The sequence below is a fragment of the Sorghum bicolor genome, chromosome 1 (genome assembly GCF_000003195.3).
Source record: "Sorghum bicolor cultivar BTx623 chromosome 1, Sorghum_bicolor_NCBIv3, whole genome shotgun sequence".
Classification (NCBI taxonomy): domain Eukaryota; kingdom Viridiplantae; phylum Streptophyta; class Magnoliopsida; order Poales; family Poaceae; genus Sorghum; species Sorghum bicolor.
The window spans coordinates 12,090,858-12,112,064 of record NC_012870.2 but is presented as its reverse complement, the minus strand read 5'-3'; the positions used below and the strand labels follow the sequence as shown (position 1 = coordinate 12,112,064).

The 21,207-nt window shown below is 42.3% G+C and overlaps 3 protein-coding genes across 10 annotated transcripts; all 3 read right to left on the bottom strand.

The window, feature by feature from the left end:
• On the bottom strand, positions 260–5,799 carry LOC8057219. The gene is made up of 10 exons (XM_002464102.2): positions 5,540–5,799; positions 4,593–4,785; positions 4,353–4,510; positions 4,093–4,238; positions 3,259–3,321; positions 3,064–3,156; positions 1,618–1,779; positions 1,354–1,451; positions 1,116–1,276; positions 260–898 (listed from the first exon to the last, which is right to left on the bottom strand). The coding sequence occupies exons 1-10, from the start codon at positions 5,730–5,732 to the stop codon at positions 576–578; spliced, it is 1,590 nt and encodes a 529-aa protein (XP_002464147.1). The 5' UTR covers positions 5,733–5,799; the 3' UTR covers positions 260–575.
• LOC110431541 (protein PHR1-LIKE 3-like) lies at positions 8,591–10,942 on the bottom strand. 6 transcript variants are annotated; one of them, XM_021450644.1, is made up of 8 exons: positions 10,336–10,942; positions 10,053–10,222; positions 9,849–9,934; positions 9,656–9,741; positions 9,517–9,565; positions 9,376–9,408; positions 9,250–9,285; positions 8,591–9,144 (listed from the first exon to the last, which is right to left on the bottom strand). In XM_021450644.1, the coding sequence occupies exons 2-8, from the start codon at positions 10,216–10,218 to the stop codon at positions 8,980–8,982; spliced, it is 621 nt and encodes a 206-aa protein (XP_021306319.1). In that variant the 5' UTR covers positions 10,219–10,222; positions 10,336–10,942; the 3' UTR covers positions 8,591–8,979. The 6 variants fall into 6 exon arrangements, with proteins under 6 accessions (XP_021306319.1, XP_021306328.1, XP_021306334.1 ...); XM_021450653.1 differs by having other exon boundaries at positions 9,256–9,285; XM_021450659.1 differs by having other exon boundaries at positions 9,250–9,255.
• LOC8056782 (chlorophyll(ide) b reductase NOL, chloroplastic) lies at positions 11,153–16,818 on the bottom strand. Of its 3 annotated transcripts, none has more exons than XM_021450624.1 (13): positions 16,428–16,813; positions 15,908–15,976; positions 15,416–15,510; positions 15,190–15,276; positions 14,770–14,837; positions 14,623–14,671; positions 14,439–14,524; positions 13,981–14,038; positions 13,224–13,274; positions 12,681–12,731; positions 12,556–12,597; positions 11,631–11,741; positions 11,153–11,524 (listed from the first exon to the last, which is right to left on the bottom strand). In XM_021450624.1, exons 1-13 carry the CDS (start codon positions 16,669–16,671, stop codon positions 11,477–11,479), a joined length of 1,059 nt encoding a protein of 352 aa, XP_021306299.1. In that variant the 5' UTR covers positions 16,672–16,813; the 3' UTR covers positions 11,153–11,476. The 3 variants fall into 3 exon arrangements, 2 of the variants coding, with proteins under 2 accessions (XP_021306299.1, XP_021306305.1); XM_021450630.1 differs by having other exon boundaries at positions 15,416–15,477; positions 16,428–16,811; XR_002448969.1 differs by lacking the exons at positions 12,556–12,597; positions 12,681–12,731 and having other exon boundaries at positions 11,178–11,524; positions 11,631–11,734; positions 16,428–16,818.

The window sequence follows — 21,207 nt, the reverse complement described above, 5'->3', positions numbered from 1 at the left end:
GGACAAGTAACAAATGAATGTGGGCACACGCAAAGAATCCACCCATCCAACCGAAAGAGAAGTTCCTCCAAGCAACAGTCCTATCTCATCTAATCCGCATTTTGTTTTCGCACATCACGCTTTCGATCTGCTGACAACTCTAAAGTTCCTTCAAGCAACACTCCTATCTCATGCCATCTTGCCGACCTTATCTCATCTGCACAGCGAGGGATCCACTCTACAGTCTACACACATGCTGTCTATGGAGCACAAAAAAAAATGCCTAATGACCCAACTTCCAAGTTCAAACCAATGCTGATTCCAATCATAAATCAGATTGTTTATAAACCATTTCACCTATCATCAGTTCTAAAGAACTACGAATCCACTGATAACCAACAGCTAGCTAAACCTAGCATCAATTGACCTGAGATGGCTAGCCAACTACTGCCACCGGACAGAACGAACCTACCGTGGCAACAACTGGAAACAATCCACTGCTACCACCCTACCCTGCTCCTAAACTAGTTTAAATGGGCGCTTGCTACTCTTTACACGTGAAATGGGCAGGAACATGCTTAGTTCAATCAGCATGCTTAGCCCCACAGCCTGATCAGACCTGGAGCTCCATCGGCTTCGTCCCCAGTTTCTTCCGAGTTGGAGCCCTCGATTGTCTCTTCCTCTGAGAAGTTGTCTTCCTCTTTCCCTACTTGCAGACGACGAGCATTGTCAGCAACCCACTGCGCAAACTCTGGGGTTGCTGTGCACTCCGCAAGCGCCTTCCTAGTTGATTTCTGGGTGAAGTCCTCCCATTCCTCCTTGGAATATTTCCGTGGCTGGATGTTGTGGAAGGTGGAGTAGTGATCTTCGTCGTCTTCGTTGGGTACTACGCGCTTTGTAAGTGCTGAGCAGATCAGACCTGCAAAACCCAGTGTCTAGTCAAGTCAAACACTACAATGTGTTGAAATAAAATAGTTTCAATCAAAAAGCTGTATGGAAAGGTCCTGTCGTTAGCTCTAATGAATGAAAACATAACTTCTAACACATGAAGTTATATAACAGTATCATATAAAGAATGCTGACTGTACAGGCCCAACAGAACACTTTCAAGTTGCAAACAATACTAGTTATGTTACCTCCATTAGCCAAATTGCTCCGACCGTACTGTGTGGCGGAACTTCTAGATGTGGTTCTTCCAAAGCCTATCTTAGATGGACTTAAGAACTGGATTTTAGGACTGTTGGGCAATCCTTGAGTAAGCATTTGCTGAGAAAGAACCTTTGACTGCTTTTGTTTCCTGCAGAAGAACTAGCATACTCAGTACTTCAACATGTACAAAGACAACATCAATTACAACTAACTTGAGGTACTGACTGGGTCATTGTCTTCTGAACTTTCTTTGCAGTCAACAAAGAGCATAACCACCAGCTAAAAGCAAGAGCAACCAGTGCTAGAAGAGGATCAAGTGTGCTCTGGAAAGATAAACAGCATGTCAGATACGAAATTCAAAGCAGTTTAACTGCAACCTATATCCAAAGCATGGGACAAGATACAAACTAAACTAGACAGGTTCTTGAGCTAGACAGGTTCTTGAGAAGAATACTTAGCATGGTAAGGGAAAACAAGATAGAAACAAACCTGCATAATGAATAATGTAGCAATAACACGCATAGCCCACTTCACAAATTGCGCTATCCCAGCATCTACACTTCCATCTTTTGAAAGGATAAATCTCCTGACCATCCAATAGCCAAAACCAGCTCCAGTGAAGACAATTGCCACCAGCAGGAAGATAGAAACCTGTAATTCATCATTAATTTTTGTTACTTAAAGACGTGTATTGTATAACAGGTAAAAGTAGGTGAAACTATGTAACAGACTGATGTACTTAAACAAGTAATGAATAGTCCATTATACCACACAGATCAAAAAGTGTAACAAACTGTGTATGGTGTGTTCCATTGTAATATCAGAGAATTGCAGAGAAACGCCAAGTGTTCCAAGCAAAAGCAAAAGATAAAAATAAAATGTATGGTGAACCAGTCTTTAAGGTGATGTAGCTATTGCAGATAAAGACATAAAGTCATCTTTATGAATAACAGTGTCCAATAAATATGTGCCAATTATGAGTTATAACCCACCAGGCATGGTCTTGTATAAAAGCATGGAACTCTATATGCAGCACACTATGTTTTTGCACATCAGTTAGGTTTTATATGGAAGGCAAATACCAAATAAAAATAAAAACTCAACCATTATTTTTTACCACAGTGCACCAAATAGATAAACTGGCAGTAGATCTGGGATTATTCTCTTGTAAGCTACACAAGTCAAAGTTTCAAACTTCATTAAAAGGAAAAAACTTCTGATCTTTGAAGTAACCATACCGCCATGTAGTAATGCATTTAATACACTATTAACTTCCATACTATTTACACTTATCTGACATCAGTTCTTACAAATTACAACAACATCAAAGAATCCAGATAATAACTGGTTAAAGTCAGGAGTAAAAAAATACACAAGTTATCTTTGCAGACTGCATTCCAATCATAATGACAAAAACTGAGGCAGGTCTAATGTTCACTTTGGTAAGTCAGAAGTCAGAAATAAACAAGTTATCATTGCAGACTACCTTCCAATCGTAACAACAAAAACTGAGGCACGTGTAATGTGCATCTTGGTAAACATAAAACATTAGCAGGATATAAGTTAATTTAGCTCCCAAAGGCTATAATGAACAATTGGGTGTATTGAATTGTCTATAAGTAATAAATTCAGGGTTCAGGCTAACAGTTACTGAGATCAGGCCCAAAAATAAAATGCGGAACCAACAAAAACTCCCTTCCAACTTGATACACATGCTCTAGTTTCTATTATTCTTTCCAAAGCCACATAATGGTAAAGATATTAGCACTACTAAATAAATAAACTGGTGTGCTCCATTTTTGATGTAACAAACATTAGAAAACCGAAATCCAGAATACAAAAGAAAACAGTGAATAATATTGTGCAAGCAAAAAAGGGAAATGAGTAAAACAGTTAGTTGAATTATTATTAGAAAACATGCGAGAAATTACTTACGGGGTTGTACAACTCTTCACTCAAGCCGAAGTTTTCGAGAATAGAAGAGACCAATGTTGAGAAGTAGTGTACAACATAGGAACCAACACCTAACTAAAAGTACGTAAAAAGAAAATGAAAGTGAATGAGTACAAATAATTAGTGAGAAGCGCCTATTCAAATAGCTGCAAAATTGTGTGGGTACAAGGTAATTACCACAGATCCATAAATTGCAAGGTAAAATAAACTTTTCCTGCCCATTGGTAGCAATTTCATCCCCTAAAATGAAGGCAAAGGTCAGACATCAATATTGTTGTTGTAGAAAACATGGACCATCATCAACAAATAAAAGAAGTACATTGAAATTAGCAGTTCTTTGTCAGAAAATTTGAAAATAATACGGCACTATTGGTTTAGCCAACCAGAACACTACATGTTCCAAATCTATCTAAGGGAAAAAATATAAATGAATAAAAAGACTAACACTAAAAGATCAGTATAAACTAGCAGTCAGCAAATTTCTTGAGAAGAAGTTGTAGACATGTAGGTTATATCAAGTTCAGTACCAATTAGTAACAAAAAACAGTGAAACTGTCTGGTCACTGTTGTTATTCCAAATGATGATATTCGAAAGAATGAATCTGATTCACATGTATTCAGATTATTATGGGCATACAAAGTGGACTTCTAAAAAAACTGGACAGTATTTGTTCAAGGGGAAAAAAAACTGGATAGCATCAAAGGGCTCAGGTCAATATCATCAGGATCACAAAAGAAACAATATTCCTTTAAAAAAGATAAACAATAACACACAACATGTTTATTTTATCTTTCCATCCAGTGTCAAGCGGGTACTAAGTCTATTAAGACAACAAGCCATGTTCAAGCAGCTAACAGTCTAACACACTGCTATGACAATCTCTCTCTGGCAATAAAGTACTACATTCCATTTTTTTTAAGAATGAAGAATGAAATGGTCATAGTTGCAAGTTTCAACGGAAACAAATCCTTACTACTGAAAGATATAAATATTTTTGAGAAAAAATATACCTGAAAAAGTACAATAAGAACAACAAGCAGGATCCCAAGAGCCATAGAGCTGCTATAGTAAAAGGGAGCCCATTTGCTAACAATTGGCGAGAGGAATAGCAATACAAATCCAATACCAAGGCAAGCCAAACGCCATTTCTGAAACTCTGCATAAGTATTTGAAACAACAACAAAAAAATGATTTCGAGAGAATAGCAATCGATGCTCTTAGTTTATCACTGAAAAGAAAAAAAGGAATTGATTTCGTGTACAATCCTGACCTTCCTGAATGGAAAGAGTGAACCTAGCAGGTTTTTTATCAGCCAATTTCACATCAACATATTTGTTTCCATATGGAGAATTTAGAGCAGTCCACATCCCATCTTGAAAACCTTGCCATTCACCCGTCTCGCACTGGCATAAATCCATGGAGGCATTCCTGCAAAAAGTAAACTGCTTCAGTTTTCTAAACACTAAGAATGCCTACATTTACAGTAGGGAAGAGTCAAAACATGACTTACCTATGAAAGCAAACCTCTATTTTCCAATGGAACTTCTCAGGAATCGATTGAGAGACATTCATTTTGACACGAATTTGGCTTGCATAGCTATCAAGATGTAACCTTGGCACTCCAGATAGGAGGATTCGCTCACAAAATTGTCCATCCAAAGGGGAGGGAACAAATGAAACCTCTGGACTTTCCAAGCTAACACCTGTAGTAGTATAATAACTAATTTAATAAACAGCACCATACAGATGACTACCAAACACAATACAGGAATAAATATACATTTTAATATTAAGTTATCAACAGGAATTTCTTGAAATCAACATTCACCAGGCATAGACAATCGTCAAGCTGCAACAAGCACATAAAAGGACTACAGGTATAACATCTCACACCGTGCTTACAATAACAGAGAAACAAAATAAAAGATGGCTATTGTGTCTAGCTGTTAGGACTTAGGACATGTTAACATGTTGTTAATAATATAGAAAACAATCCCAACAGGATCCAAGCTTGATTCCCAATGGCAGGTTATTAAACTACAATAACAGAAGAAACAAAATAAAAGAGGGCTATTGTGTCTAGCTGTTAGGACTTAGGACATGTTAATATTTTGTTAACAATATAGAAAACAATCCCAACAAGATCCAAGCTTGATTCCCAATGGCAGGTTATTAAACTACAGCAACAGTTACGAACAGAACCAATCCAACATTCTTTGATTCCCAGCAAAGCAGCATAAGATTGAATATTCCTTCAGCAAAGAAGATGCAACTTCCCATCATTGAAAACTCTAACCCGCCCGGATTATCTAAAATCCAACCAGTTAGGGCATACAATCGCAGCATCCCACAACCTAAATCCTGACCCAACGCAAAGCCCTAAACCCTAGCCGACACAATCGCCGCGCGCGCACACCCACGAACGCAATCGCAGAACAAGACGAAAGTTTACCGTACCATTGAGCTGCTGCGCCGTGGCATCGTCGCCGGTGGAGAGGATGAGGAGCCCGGCGAGGAAGGCGAGGAGGAGCAGAGTGGGCGCCGCCCGCCGGGACGGCGACGGCGAGGGGGAGCCCGGGGCGTCGGCGTCCGAGGACGAGGTGGCACTGTTCGCCGACGACGAGGAGGCTTCGCTGGCGATGGGGCCCATCTCGCGCGGCGGCGCTCCGAGCAGATGGCTGTTCTTCAAATTCAAGCAAGGCCTCCCTTTTTTTAACCCCGGGAATTTATAAGCAGCTCAACTCTTGGGCTGTTGTTTGTGGAAGATTTACTGAGAAGTTAGCTTTTTTTTAACTTTGACCAATTACATATAAAAAATAATACATAATTAGTATCATTAGATAGATCGTCAAATCTCTACTATAATTGAAATCTTCTCCAGGCAAATCCCACCTGCAAGATCAATGACCCACAACACATATCCTACACATTTAACGGCCCAAATTAGAAGTATGATCACGATCTTACACACCCTCAGCCTCGCGTCAATTACTCGTGCGGCTCCGCCCTCTCGTCTCGTCTCCTCGCCTCCTCCCTTCCCCTCACCACCATGTCCCACACGCTCCTCTCTACGTCGCCGCCAAAAGGGTTGCTCCCGCATCCGAGCGCGTCGCAGCCACGTCGTCCACGGCCATGGTGATCTCGGCGGAGCCGCCCCCGCCGCCTCCCCCGGATCCCGTTGCCGCTGACGCCGCGGCGGTGGAGGCTGTGGCGGCAGCGGTCACGTCGAACGCCCACCAGACCGCCGTGTTCTCCTCGTTCCTGTCGCTCAAGACGTGGGGGAGCCACCGGGCCCTGCGCTACGCCCACGTCAACCGCGTCGACGCCGACGCCGCGGCGGTGGAGGCTGTGGCGGCAGCGGCCACGTCGAACGCCCGCCAGGCCGCCGCGTTCTCCTGATTCCCGTCGCTCAAGACGTGGGGGAGCCACTGGGCCCTGCGCTACGACGCCACCGCCATGCGCTCCCCGGGGAAGCTCACCGTGGTCGAGGAGAAGGCGGCGCTGAGCCATCTCCGCGAGGTGGAAGCAGGGAGAAGGGACGCCGCCGACGCGTACAACGTGGCGGCGGCAGAGGAGGCCGCCCCCGCCTTGCCACCGTGGAAGCTACGCACCCGGCGGCGCCCCAAGCCCAAGGGGGCGACGCCGTCCGCGAACATGTCGCCGCCGCCACCGCACGAGCGGAGGCCGTCGCGGGCCTGTGCGGAGCCCTAGACCGGGCGCGGTTCTCCTTGACGCTCACGAGCGAGGAGATCGAGGAGGACATCTACGCCGTGACGGGCGCGCGGCCGCGTCGCCGCCCTAGGCTGCGGCCTCGCCCCGTGCAGAAGCAGCTCGATGTGAGTCCCGTCCCCGCTCCCTCCGGCCTCCTCTGTCCGTTCCATTGCCCTGTTCCTAGGACCCCATTTGTAATTTCATAAAATCTTGCGTCCCCAGATGCTATTCCCCGGCTCGTGGCTGTCGAAGGTCACCGCCGAGACCTACCGGTACCGGGTGCCGGACGACCGGTGAGAGAACGAGACTGTGTCGCCGGCCCATCAATTAAGCACCATGGAGCCGTAGTTCGTCCCGTCGACGAAGGGCGCAGGAACCCTGAAAAGGCAAACTGACTAATCATCACAATCCAGTGCTGTTCATTCATTCTTTCTTTTCTTGAACTCGTCTTGTGCTGGTGATGTTACCATGAGCTAATCAGTGATAACCACTTGTAATACATTTCATATTTGTCACTAAAATGGTTATTTCATTCATTGTGCACATCAATAACAACCGCTCTTGTCCAGAAAATTGGAAGGCTTTCTTGTATACAACTTCATGAAGTTGTGGGACGGTGAAAATTTGCCACAAATCAACAGTGTAAGCATATATAGCCTACAACAATATATGCCTTACACTACAGAAATAATAATAACTAATCCTCATTTGCCCTGCACAGCAATCAACTTCGCTAAGGATGGAATTTTTGGCGGACATTTTGGCGAGCAAAGCAAACGAATGTTTCGACAACATCCCTGAAGATGTCCAATATATGATTAAAGAGTTAGACAAAATGTAACATAGATGCTCATAATACGACAAATAGCTCTATTATGCCTTGTTACATGAAAAAAAATTTCCAAACTATAATTTTTGTTTTTAGAAGCATCACAAAATTAAGCCGTAGCGTTAGCACGGGTATTATACTAGTCTAGTAAAAGTTAAGTTTGATCAACACATATCCCATAACATCATCTATTCTGAGACAGAGCGAGTAATAGATTAAAGAAACCGTCATTAAATTATCTCACCTCTCCCGCTAACCAGTCACGTTATAGTTATTAGAACCGGATCGGACATCGAACCGCTTAAGCCCTCGGTTCACAGTTTTATTGGTCCAACCGATTGAACCGCCGGTTTAATCCGGTTCAAATAGGATGAGGAACACTAGTATAACCCAACGGGCGATATAGCCCATTAGTGGAGAACTCACTTTCCAGCCCTGGAGACTAGGCTCAATTCTCATTTGCTCATCATCTTACACAGGTTTGCTTATTTTCTCTGCTCTCCCTCACCAATCGACAACATAACTCACGCAAACTTCTAGGCCAGTCGGTTTTCATCTGTTTGTTGTCCGGTTTTATACCGGTTTATATGAAAAAAACCGCCAGTGCACCGGTTTTATACCGGTTCAATTTCTTACCGGTCCTATAAGGTGAATTGGACCGGCCGAGGCCCTGGTTCGGTCTTTTACCGGTCGGACAGTTTGGTTCAAATAACTATGATCACGATATGGACTAGCCCTTTTGGCTTAATTTAACCTAAAAATCTTATGAGTGCTTACATTCGCGGACGAATGAGATAATAACATTCTAAGGCCACATGCGCCGGAGGACATTTCTTGATGCTTGAACAGTCTTTCTTACGCCCAGGTACTTTCATCTAAACAAAACCTGTACTAGTACTCTCTTTTCGCAAATGAATAAATAAGTGTTGATATCAGCACCCTGAGAAGCATCCATTGACTGGCCTAACTACTTCAACTACATAATTCAATATTGCTAAAACTTGAACAGAAGCATCCGAGATCCAAAGTCCAAACAAGTGAACACCAACCTGCAATACATGTACAATCGCATCTTCAAACCATCTAAAATATTGCAGAATGTATGCTAGACATTTTACTTAAAATGCTCCAGTATGCTCCGACTAAGCCTTGCCACAATCTATCTTTCCCCTTCCAAATCCAGAACAATTCTAGATGCTCCAAGAAGCAAGCACTGCCACGACTTTATAATTAGGGACGATCTATGCAATAACTATCACAATCATTTTGCTTTCAGTCAGAAAACAGCCTCGTATCAAGTCTCTCATAGTCATAGGAACGTGAAAGCACAGGGCAAAGAGCACCCATGAGAGTGGAATCACAGGTTGAAATTTGGGTAGTCGAAATGGCCGAATGCATAGTCGACCAAATCATCCATGTATTCATCAATCGCAGTCTGTGAACACTCCGAGTAGTGCTCAATCGTTGTTGTCGTGAAATTTTGAACAACCTGTATTTCATTCATCAGCTCCTTCTCCACCATCTATATCACAAAATTTTTGGTACACAAGCAGCATCGACGTATTAGCATCCGCAATAATCAATATCAAATATCAGGTTTGTTTTATGAAGGAAAAGATGACTATACCTGTACCTGGTCCACAGAAAAGTTGTTATCCACCATCTGAAGTTGTCACCATCACCAGACACCATGAAGTTGTCACCATCACCACACACACGAAGCACATTTACAAGAAATGTGAAGGAACTATACCTCTGTGTCATCCATAAGAAAACTGTTCACTACCTGCATTACACAATTGAAATCATAAGACAATATATTTGTTTCGTTTGCATCTTAAGTCTAATGGAGACTAATTAATAACTTTCAGTTGGAACAAAAACAAAGTTTCACCTCTATTTCTGGCATAACTGCCTCAGTGTCCATCAGTATCTGAGAAGCCCTGCACATCAGAAACATGTCTTAAACATAAGGTGCAACGACATAGCATGACATGGAAATACCAAAATCTGATTTGAACGGAGAATCACACAGATTAGGTGCTGCCGCGATAGATGATGTGGTGCATGGTATATCATCAGGAGCTTCAGGTCCTAAAACACACTTCTCCCTGTACCTCTGCCGAAAAAAAAATAACAGCAAGAAGAAAAATTTATTGAGATCATGCATGGTTGAATGGCAATGATATAGGCATCCAATGAATGATCTGAAACAGGGAGAGGCACCTGGAGGTGACTCTTGATCTTTTTTATTGTGAGGCCTCTGACCCCCATAGCTTCCATTGTCTTCTGCACGGCAGCCGGTTTAGCATCTACAGGTTGCAACAATTGCATGACACAGCATCAGCTTTATAGAACAGCAAAAGATTGACGGGACGAAAAAGAAAGCCCGATCAGATCAAGGTATGATCAAATGCCAAGAAGACAAACCATGGGGTCCGCCTTGATATGCCACGGCTTTCACAAAGATCATATGGAGATCATCAGACCACCGCAAGAAACTCCTTGTTGGTTGCATTGCCCAGATAATGCGAGAAGCCGCCATGCTTGACATGTCAGGAACATCATTGCTATGTGCTGGTTCATTGTTCGACATTATTCTGAAAATCAATCACACAAATGTTCAGTAAATATAAAGGAAACCAAGCAGTTTGCCTTTTGTAATGAAAAGATAACCCATCAATTTGTGTATATGAATAAAAGTTTTTTTTACCCGAGCCCTCACTTTTATATATGAGTAAAAGTGGACACCGAAAGATTTCCAAAAGGGAAAACTGAGATTAAACAGAAGCCAAATGCTGCAGAAGAGAAAAAGCGTTAGTAATCATACCTACACCTATGTGATAAGTGAAAGGATTTTAGCCCGTCTGTTCTTCCAGTGAGAACTTAGGAAGCAAAAGTATGGAGGATGTATTTCTTCCAGGGAGAACTAAAGAGTGAGGAAGCATATCACGTATCACCCCCTCTATATAAATCTCCCTATAAGAGACTATAGACGCTACACTCACTATGTAGCGTCTTATCCATCATCACAGTGACTGTCCATAGGAGGAAAGTTAGGCAGGGAAGTACAGGTTTCTCAAAATGATAAGAAAACAAGAAGAGTGGCTGTCCATTGTTAATACAGACTTGTCATGAGGTGCTCTTTCTATAGCACATGCAGCCTTTATGGGATTCATTAGTGGAAGTGCTTCATATTTATCAAAATCATGAATGGATGAGATAACGAAGAAACATAACACTACAAATGATAATTTAGGTATTGTGATTAATGCGAGGTCGACTTATCAGGCAAGCAGCATCCTAGAGATGTGAGTGAAGTTATAGCAAGCCAACAATGCATCAAGGTAGTTGTGCCTTATCTTGTTGTCCTGCTATCTGCATGCTTATCAAAAAAACAAGGAGAAGAAAGCTAGTACATCAATCAAACAGTTGGAGAAGAAAGATAGTACATCAATCAAACAGTTAGGTCATAATTTTGACATTACATCCAGTTGCAAGGGTAGTAAGTAGGCAAAGGACTGCAGAGATTCTGGTAAGTAACCAGGTAGAGTATGTTCAATCTGGTGGATAGATATATCATGATCTGCTCTAGAACAGTCATAATACACCTTCAGCCAATCTTGTCCAAGTATGGTTCGAAATTTGTACAGTCATACAGTGCACAAGGATAAATTATCAGCAGTAATTTAGTTAAGGTAATCAAATTGCTACTACTGTACAGAAGAGTACATCACTGTATTCTCTTCTGAGATGACATTTGTAATACATTCTATCTTCTGAGAAAAGTAAGTGACGCTTAATGAAAAGAATTGTTCCTAATCTCTTCAGTTGGAAGCTGGCAGCACGGACAACTAATCCTCAGTAACATACTTGTTTCTTCGAGCACCAAAAGCAAGTCTCTGCAGGTGAAACCATAGAGGGTGAATTACAGATGCAGGAGAATCGGTGTTGTCAGGATGTCAAAGAATAATTGAAGACAGCACCCATGATCAGGGGAGTTCTTACAGAAAAAATTCTTGAGTAGGCTTTCAAGCCTGTGAGGAAGCGAATGTAGGTTGGCTTCATGGATTGATTGGTAGGGATTGCTCTGACGTTTGGAACAAGGTAGTCTGCAACCTATTATAGCAGTGAGTGTGAGACATGAATAAGTATCTCAGGTCAGTGAAGTCTTCCACCAATCAGAAGCTTAAAAAACTGTAGGTCTTACCCAAATTGAATAGCAAGAGAAATCAAGCGAAAAAAATGAACCTACAGTTCATATGTAGCATAAACTGCATAACCAGCCATGCATGTTATGGTCCATGAAACATTGTGACATACTTCAACTGAACTGTGGAAATCTGGTTTTGACAACTTATTCTCTCTGGTTTTATTTAGATCTTCATTAGACAGTCAATAGTCAATAGAGTCTCCGAAACTCATTTTGAGTATTATATTCCTTAGTATATGTTATAAAAAATCAATAATTATAATGACATAGGATTGAGTGATGTGTTAACATAATTTTTATGTGATAAAGGTAAGTAGTATTGTGTATGATAATTGTCAGAATTTTGCATCCCCAGTCCTCAATCGTCACATCGGAACTACTGGATGGCTATACACATGTCCACTATTTCCTTAGGGAAGAGGTCAACAGATATAAATGTATGCATGACTAAACTCACTATCACTAGGCACTAGCATGTTGGAACTTTTGTAATGTAAGCAAAGATAATGGTCTAGTTGATCCATTTAATAATGAACTGTCTCGGAGTCCTTAGGAAATCGATTTTCAAATAAGACGGTTGCACATTCCACAGAAGCGCACAACAAAACAGATACAGGCATACAACAATTAATGAGTCATTGCTACTTTGGCCGCACGGAAGCTGTAAAATAAGAGCCAACCACAATACACCAGAATACAAGATAATGATAAAACTCTTACCACATCAGGAGGTTCAGCTAATATATTGATGAAAAATTTTGCCTGGTATCAGTAAATTCATAAATTAGTAACCCTGAATTCTTTTAACTATGGCGAAAGGAAAATGAGTCGGGGCTGACCCTTACTTGTTTTGTAGTTGCACCAGACATAAGAAGATCTGTTGTGACCATGCCAGGCTGCACATGATATACATATAATTTGCATGATTGCTTCCTCAACATTATTTATAGATTACTGAGGAAGAATGCCATCCGATAATCATGCATTTATGCATGTCCCAAAGCCTATAGAAAATAGCTAGTTAAACTACTTTAGTGCGTTAACGCCTCTTAGACAGGCGATTGGCCTTTATTGTGGCTAGGCCTATTAGCCCACAGGTGCTACGCTGCGAAGGCCATCTAAACCATGTGCGCCAAGGTAGATTGATAGGTGATTGGTGATAGGCAAGGATATTCGGTGATGGCTACTTGTACAAACCAAACCCTCCACATCCTTGCCTAATATGCATGTACCTTGCACTCTCAGAAGTCATAATAAATCTACTATCCTCCATGCCATATCGCTTATTAAATGCCGTTCAGACTAATTTTTAGATGTCTAGAATATTTATGGTAAGAGAAGAAATTTTTTGAACGCAAGGCATGAGAAGAAATGATGGGGTTACATACCGATAGATTGTGCACCATCACATTATTCACTTCATTCATCTGCAATTCAGCCTGCAATTAAAACCAAATTATTTTTCTTATTAGCTATAGCTAACTGTTGTTGTCAACAATGAGAAAATAATATGGGGGTTGATGTCTAGGGTGGGTGGGTGGGGTCTACTCAGAAAAACACTAGTTTAAAAAACTCGACCTGCAGTGGGAGGGGGGGATTAAGAATTTAAGATAGCCTGGATATTGCATTAAGAAGAAATTCTCACGGGGGTCGAGAAAACCCCCGAACCCCGGCCCCACCCATACACAACAGCACCATAGCCCATGTGAGAACAACCATGACCAGTGTGGGTGTTCGGGCCTTAAACCTATGCTTTGGCATGGGACGGACGAGAGGATTTTTTTTTTAACGCCAGCCTGAAAATTCGTTCCCACGGGGAGTCGACCTCAGGAACCGAGGAGTGGTACTCAAGCCACCTACTTTCGCAACTCTACTTGTTTAAGGTAAAAAGGAAAACCTTCTGTGGTGTTCTAGCAACTAGTCTATAGTCTATACTGACTGATTTCGATAAATCACAGATAATTCTGGACACTGAAAAATAATTGTTATGGATTTGCAGTGTAGTTTATAGTCTTCATGTCTCAAGGAAATCAAAAGTCCTATTAGGCAATAAATCAAATGTTCATCATCACCTAATATGTCACTGGGAATTTCTAAAGAAAACCAAGAATTTGAGGTTGGTCCTCACAAAGGGCTGTCTTTTACCTGAAGTGACTTCGTAAGATGCACAACACTTCGCTTTGTTGCACCATATGCAGCAAATCTGGTTATTATCAGTCAAGATTCAGATCATATATCTGAGAACAAAAACCTGGAGTTCTATAGCAGTATTTCACAGTAGTATTAGCCATAAAAATCTAATTTGTTCATCCTTGCTTGCTATCTGTCTCTGTTCACAACCAATTTCACTTATCCAAACTACTGATCCGCTCACACGTCTGTCAAAATAGTGTCAATTACAATATGCACCCATATGGAGAGGGATGATAAGAGTTTTGATCCTACCAACGTTTAATATCAAGAGGATATTATGCACTGTACAAAACTCCACAGCAATTGTATCATTTGTGAATTCAAAGGAAGATAGAATCATGTAGTAGCAAATTCCTCAGCATGCGTCCACATTACATTACACTAGATATTTGGAATTTGGAAACACATACCTTGGAGTTGGCCTTCCATCAGAACCAGCACCATCAAGGTTGAATATGTGACCACCTCGAGGTTGGTTCCTCATCATATTTATTGCCTAAGATGGCAAACATATGATGTTTAGTAAATAATTGTTCATGGTCATCATAATGGAAGTAAGAAAGCTAATATTTGGCATGATTAATAGTTTAATACCTCACGACAACATATCATCAATCCAAGGGTGTTAGTGGTGATGATTTCCCTAGTAAATCAGAAAAGAGGGCCAATTAATCATTGATATTAAAAGCACAATGAAAAGAAGTATATTTGCCAAGCTTCCTCAAATAGGACAAAACTTACATGAGAGCCTCGTCAGAGGTCTCCACTAGTGGTTTGTATGTATATGCATTTGATCCAGCATTGTTGATCTGCACCACAAAACAAAAATATCAAAAAAGGACCATATTTCTACTGACATTCAGACTTAACATAAACTGATCCAAGAGGAGCCGGGTTCATTTTATTCTTTGCCATGAAGTTAGAACAATCAAGGAGGGAAACTGAAAGATGTGCCCAGGACAGAGGTATGCCACAAACAAGCCACAGTCATGTTTCATATCGCATACACCTGATTAAGAAAGTTTCAAGTCTGGCAGAAGTTATGCAGTAAACATAAGTATCATTTTATTGCAAGTGGTTCCATGTTTCTATACCAGAAAGAACAACTGTGGAGATTAATGCACATGCAGTTATTTTGTGAGGGAAGGAATCTATGCATACCCATAAATCAATATGCTTAAGTTTGTCACGTGCAAACTCCACAAGTGCCTTTACATCCTTTCCATCTCTAACATCACAGACAGTTCCCTGTGACAAATAAAATAGCAACAATTCACCAGTAAGAAGCAAAAGGTGCAACTCTATGTCACATCCAAGAAGAAAACACAATTCATAAACAAACGAATTAATGAAAAAAATAAGAACCGAGCAGATCAGCGGTAGGTACCCACACATGTTGCACTCCATACTCCTTCTTCAAGTCACCGACCACAGATTCTACCTTTTGAGCTGTAGAGGATAGACTGCATGTCAAGGAAAAGACTAAACTGGTATCAATTGTAATTTTTGCATGTTGTCTTTTACATCCTCTTTCTTTTTATAAGTTGCTTAATGACATTCAGTTAGTCATAATGACTTAAAATTATCCATGGCTTCTTTGACAGACAGATCATTGATCTAAAAGAGCTAGCACCAACACTGAGAACCTTTCATGAGATAAAACCAGAAAAGTGCAGGAAATGTCAAATTTTGCAATCGATGGATCACATCCCACTCCCACATAAAGTAATTATAAACCAGTCTGTCATCAAAATGGAAAGGGGAGGGAGGAGGCGGGCTACTATGCAGAGCAGTTTGCAAACTGTAAAAGCATGCTAGACCATTAAATGTGCATTCCAGTGCCTAACATGCTAATACCAACGAACAGTTCCTTATATACCTGATCTCGAGCAGATTATAACATTATCACCAGCCTCCAGAAATTTCCTTGCCAACGCGTATCCTATACCTGCAGAAGAATACAGAAAACTGTTGAGTAGGATCCATGTCGAAGATACAAATCAGCAAATCGTTTGCTCATATGTGTGCCGTTTTCTTTGTTTGAAGCCAGTCTAGAAGAGGAAGTAAATTTAATATGCCTGTAATTTTCTCTTTTCTTTGGTTTCTAGGACAAGTGTCTTAAGGTTTATGTTCCGCCAAAGAGAGCCTGCGCTCAACCGATAAGTTCCAAGCTCAAGCTTCCATTGACTGAGTGAAAGGTCGATCGATACTAGAAGCATTCATATCTCAGTATGAGTAGTTAATTAGTTATCCATTTCGCTTCGAATTACACACATTGCGTCTCAAGTCTCAACACAAGCACGCAACAGAGATGTGGAACCTTCCCCGACTTTCATGTCAAACTCAATAAATAATGGGGGCCTAAACGAAAGTTCGCCAGCACCAAGCTGCTCGCTCACCTTTGGTGGAGCCGGTGATGAGGACATTGTAAGGCGGTACCATGGGGTCCCTCCGCCCTCCGCCTCCACCACCGGAGAAAGCCTCCGCCCGAAACCGGGCGAGTCCCCTCCCGCCTGTAGCCGCCAGGCCGCGCCGCTCCTGCCGGCCGCGGAACCGGGTTGCAGCGGCGACGGATGGCCCGGACGGAGCCCGCGCGGGGCCCCGCAGCGGGAGGTGGACGGCAACGGTGGCAGTGGCAGCCATTGAGGTAGGGGCGCCACCCGGCCCGGGAGAGGAAGGCTGGTGGAAGGGGGAGAGAGGTGGCGCCCGTGCGCGCGGGCACGTGTGGCGCCGGCGGCTGTGAATGCGCGCAGGTCGCAGGCGAGCTGTGTGCCTGTGTGCTCTGGAGCTTTGGTTTGTATAGATAACGAGCCAGGGCCCACCGGGCAGTGACAGAGTTCTGGCTTCCATCCGAAACACGGCGTTTTTTTTTTGCTGCACGGTGATTTTATTTTTCTACCGTTTTATGTGAAAAATTGACACCATCCGATGCCGAAGAATGAAGAAAGGACAACGAAAATTCACACTATAGAATAAATACAAAGGTTGAGGGCCCGTTTGATTTTTCTTGCTAAATTTTATCTAGCTAAATTTTAACCATTTTGATAATTAAACTTTCAAATATATAAATTTAAAAAGAGTTAAAATAATTTAATTCCACTAGTCACTGAGATGAGATTAATGTACCCATGACAATACATTACTTGTCTTGTACTCTTGTTTGGCTCTCTACGAAGAACCCAACAAAAGAGAGGCCATGCAACTACAGGGGAAGAGAATAGTTGCACGGTGAACAAGTTGTGAAGTTCTCAAATTGTGAAGGCATGGAGAGATCGAGCACGCTAGAGTTTTGCCGTCGCTTGCGTGCGTGCGCCGGACACCACCTGTCGTCTTTCGTGATGACTGATGAAGAAATCCCTTTCTCGGTTAGCGTTGCGTGATGGCAAGTCAGTTGGTTGTTTGGCTACAGGGTTTTTCCTAGCTCAAAGTCTCACCTCCACACAATATGCTGGTACGGCGTGCAGTGACCGTCCTGTTTCATTTATCTCGTAAATTACTAATAAACTTACAAAACGGAGCTACGTTGCTCAATATAAGTACAGCCGCACCCACACAAAATTAAAAAGACAGTAAAAGGACTTAAAATTTCATCATATTTATTAACATTTACTACCGTCATTACTAAAAATAGAGATAAACTCTACCCATAGCAACAACACCAAAAATACACGGTATATCATTAACTTGTCAAATAGCAACTAATCACTCTAACATTCCTAAGCATGAAGTAGGTTGTCATCCCTAATTATATTGCTAGGAATTTAATATAGATTCACATGTTCTATTGCAACTGGACACAGAATAAAAGGTTCTACAAGCGGACAGATAATTATACCAATGTAGCATTTTACTTAGGTAAGTATCCAGGTTGTCGATTTATATTTATATCACTGGGAAGGCTAAGTGTTAAATTATAATCTATTATATTGATAAGAAACTATATAGGATGAATAAATGATATTACCCAAGTCATGTAATCTACTCATAACAGGCAGAGGTCGCTAGATAAATATAGATAAATAATAGTGATAGCATAATCATCAAGTATCATAATTAAAGATAATCATCAGAGCATCTACTAATCATAATCATAGTTAGCCAATGGATAAACTAGGGAGTTGGATCTAAGGTAATTCTATAACTACGTCAATAAATAACTCTAATTAGTGTAATTATATCTAGAAATTATCGTTAAGTCAACCCTATATCATAATTACATGTAAAGAGGCATCAAGTAACGAGGGTATTAAGACACAAGGGTCACCTCCTTCGTGACCGCGCCCATGCTAGTCCTACGTACGGAGGGTGGACTACAGAGGATCCAACACAGCTGTCACCTACGCGGTCTACCACATGTCCCGACACGTCAGGGTGCACTCGCAGATAAACAAGATATCTAGACACCACGTCTACATATTGTCTACCATCTACCCAACGATCAATTAGGTAAACGCTATACGAGCAGTTACATAAATTCAATAAGATCAAACCAACTATCCATGACATATAATCAAAAAGTAGACAATGACTATTGCAATTAAGAACATATGAATCTATTAAGAATAAAGTCTCTCTAATATACAATTAAATACTATAAAGTAAGAACTAGATTTATTACTGAACTCTCGCGCTTCAGATCGACACCAGGGGCTCCAGATCCCGATGAAGAACTAGATCTCCTCTACTCTAATCTAACTAACTAGAATTATGAACTAGAAGGCTCTCGATGAACTTAAAGGCGCTTGATGCTTGATGGCTTGAGGCCTTGATGAATAATGAATTCGCTCTCTCGCTCGCTACAGCCTCACAGTGGATGCTTTGTTGACCCCATGCGGCCCCGATGTAGCTTGCTCATGTGACTGTTATGGCTTTGTCATACCTCTTGTATAACATGTGAGGCTTCTTTTGTTGATGTTGTACTAAGCTTATTCATGAGGACCATTTGCATTTCAAAGTTGTAAGCCATTATGAATCTTGAGAATCCATAACAAATAGGAGTGAACCAAAACACACAATCAATGAACTGAAACACAAGCACAAATGAGTGAACCGAAACACAAAAGCACATCAGTGCATTTCCCAGATTCCAACCACCAAAATGTTCAGCTAAACTACTTTTTACAAAAGTTCAGGAACTTAGCCTGACAGGTTACCAAATACCAAGTTCACGACAAGTCTAAAGATCTAGCACCACACATATCTAGCCAACCCATACAACATTGGGCACAATCAAGGGGTGCACCAATACATCATTGGGCACAATCAAAAGGTGGCAGCCATGGCAAGCACTGCACTTCAGTTCTAACAACCTATGAGCAAAAGACTTAGTCACTTCACCACAAACATGTTGCGCCATCATTTCTTGACGATGAGGGCCACGATCAGAAACACCACCACTCTAATCAGACAGTAGACGAGGTACATCAGCTTGCACTTGTCGATGGCAGCGATGGCAGCCTTGCGATGATAAGACTCAGAGATGCGCTGAGCAACACGCTTGGTGCGGTTCACCTCCTCCTGAAGCTCAACCCTTGCATTGTTCGCCACATCGTTGCAGCAGATTGCATCGATCAGTGCCTCATTAGTTGTACCCTCACACCGCCTAGTAGTCTTTATCTCCTTTCGCAGCTCCTTCAGGCAATCCTGAACCCTCTCAGGCCATGGTTCATCCTGCCACTCAACAAACTGGCACTGCTCATCCTCTTCCTGCTTCAACCAAATGTAGTATCAATAACAAAATTGATAGAGATCTGGATGAAAAGCATATGAACAAATTGAAAACCAATGAAATTTAATACCAATACCTTCAGTGGTGAAAACCAATGAAATTTAATACCAATACCTTCAGTGGGCAGTCCAAGAAGCGTTTGCCGCTGTGCTTCCCACCCCAGCACCTCTTGATGATGGCATGGCGGCCATGGTTGCATTTGTGAAGGCGCACTGTACCCATCCCCGCCCAATCTGTCTCGATGACTCCATCAGGGACAATGGAGTCGCTCTAACAGCAATATACAAAACACAACTCAGACAACAAACTAGGGTTTCAATCGAACTTCTAACACAAATACACCCCCATCCGAACGCAATCCACCAAAAATCACGGTTAATCAAGCCATTTACAATTACATCTACACGATTTACCCAAATCCTACTGAAACCCTACCCTACGGTGTACACGACGGAGCATGGAAATCGATTTACCTCGGATGTGGCGTGTCCTCGCTACCGTGGTCCTCCGAAGAGTCACCGGAGTTGACGCGACTGCTGCTCATCGAGCGGGTGTTTGACGGAGATCCGGGGTCATGGGAGTGGACGCACGTCGCTGGGTTCAAGAGGCACGTGCACCCCTCGCCGCCGGGGCAAGGCGAAACGGCGCGACGCACCTCAACGTAGTCGGCGCCGGGGAGGTGGTCGCTCATATTGACGGTTGGGAGGCCTTGGCGGCGAGAGGAGCGAAGGAGGATGACGGAGTCGAGGACTGAGAGGTGAGGAGGCGCGAGTGGCAGGGGTGAGCGAACGGGGGTGAACAACCGAGGGGCGGGTGGCTGCATATTTAAGAAGGAATATGAAGGTGAAGGGACACCAGTGGTAAGACCACCAAAACAAAGAAAGGGTGAATGCACCCAGCCTACTCCAACAAACCAAATACATCAACATTTGGCTACACTAGTACAATCAGAAGTTTAAACAACCAACCAAATAAGAATACAGCTCAACCAGACTAACTATACACAATAAACCAAATAAACTCACCTGACTTGCTACACGGCCGTGTAACCTGGCTTCATCTAACTAGCCAGGCTCCAAGAGGATGGTAACCAAACACACCCGGAGTGTTGCCCGCATCCTCCCCGCGCAGCCAGCACAGGCTCCCCGCACGTTGCCGGCTCGTCTGCTACGGGTTGGGTTGCAAGTGGGCGATCATGCAGGCAACCCGCACGATGATGCCACAACATCCGCTAGCAAATTTGCAGATGTTGCAGACCTATCATACGTACTCTGGTATCTACTGGGCCTTGCTACTATAGATCACCAAATGCGCCACGTGGAGAGTTGAGAGGATTTCTGTCTAGTTGGGTGGTATCGATCGTGTTCTTGAAGTCCAAGCCCTCAAGTTTGTACTAGGGTATACAAACGTGCGTGAATATCGAGAGTCCCGTACATCTATCTCCCTTCTCA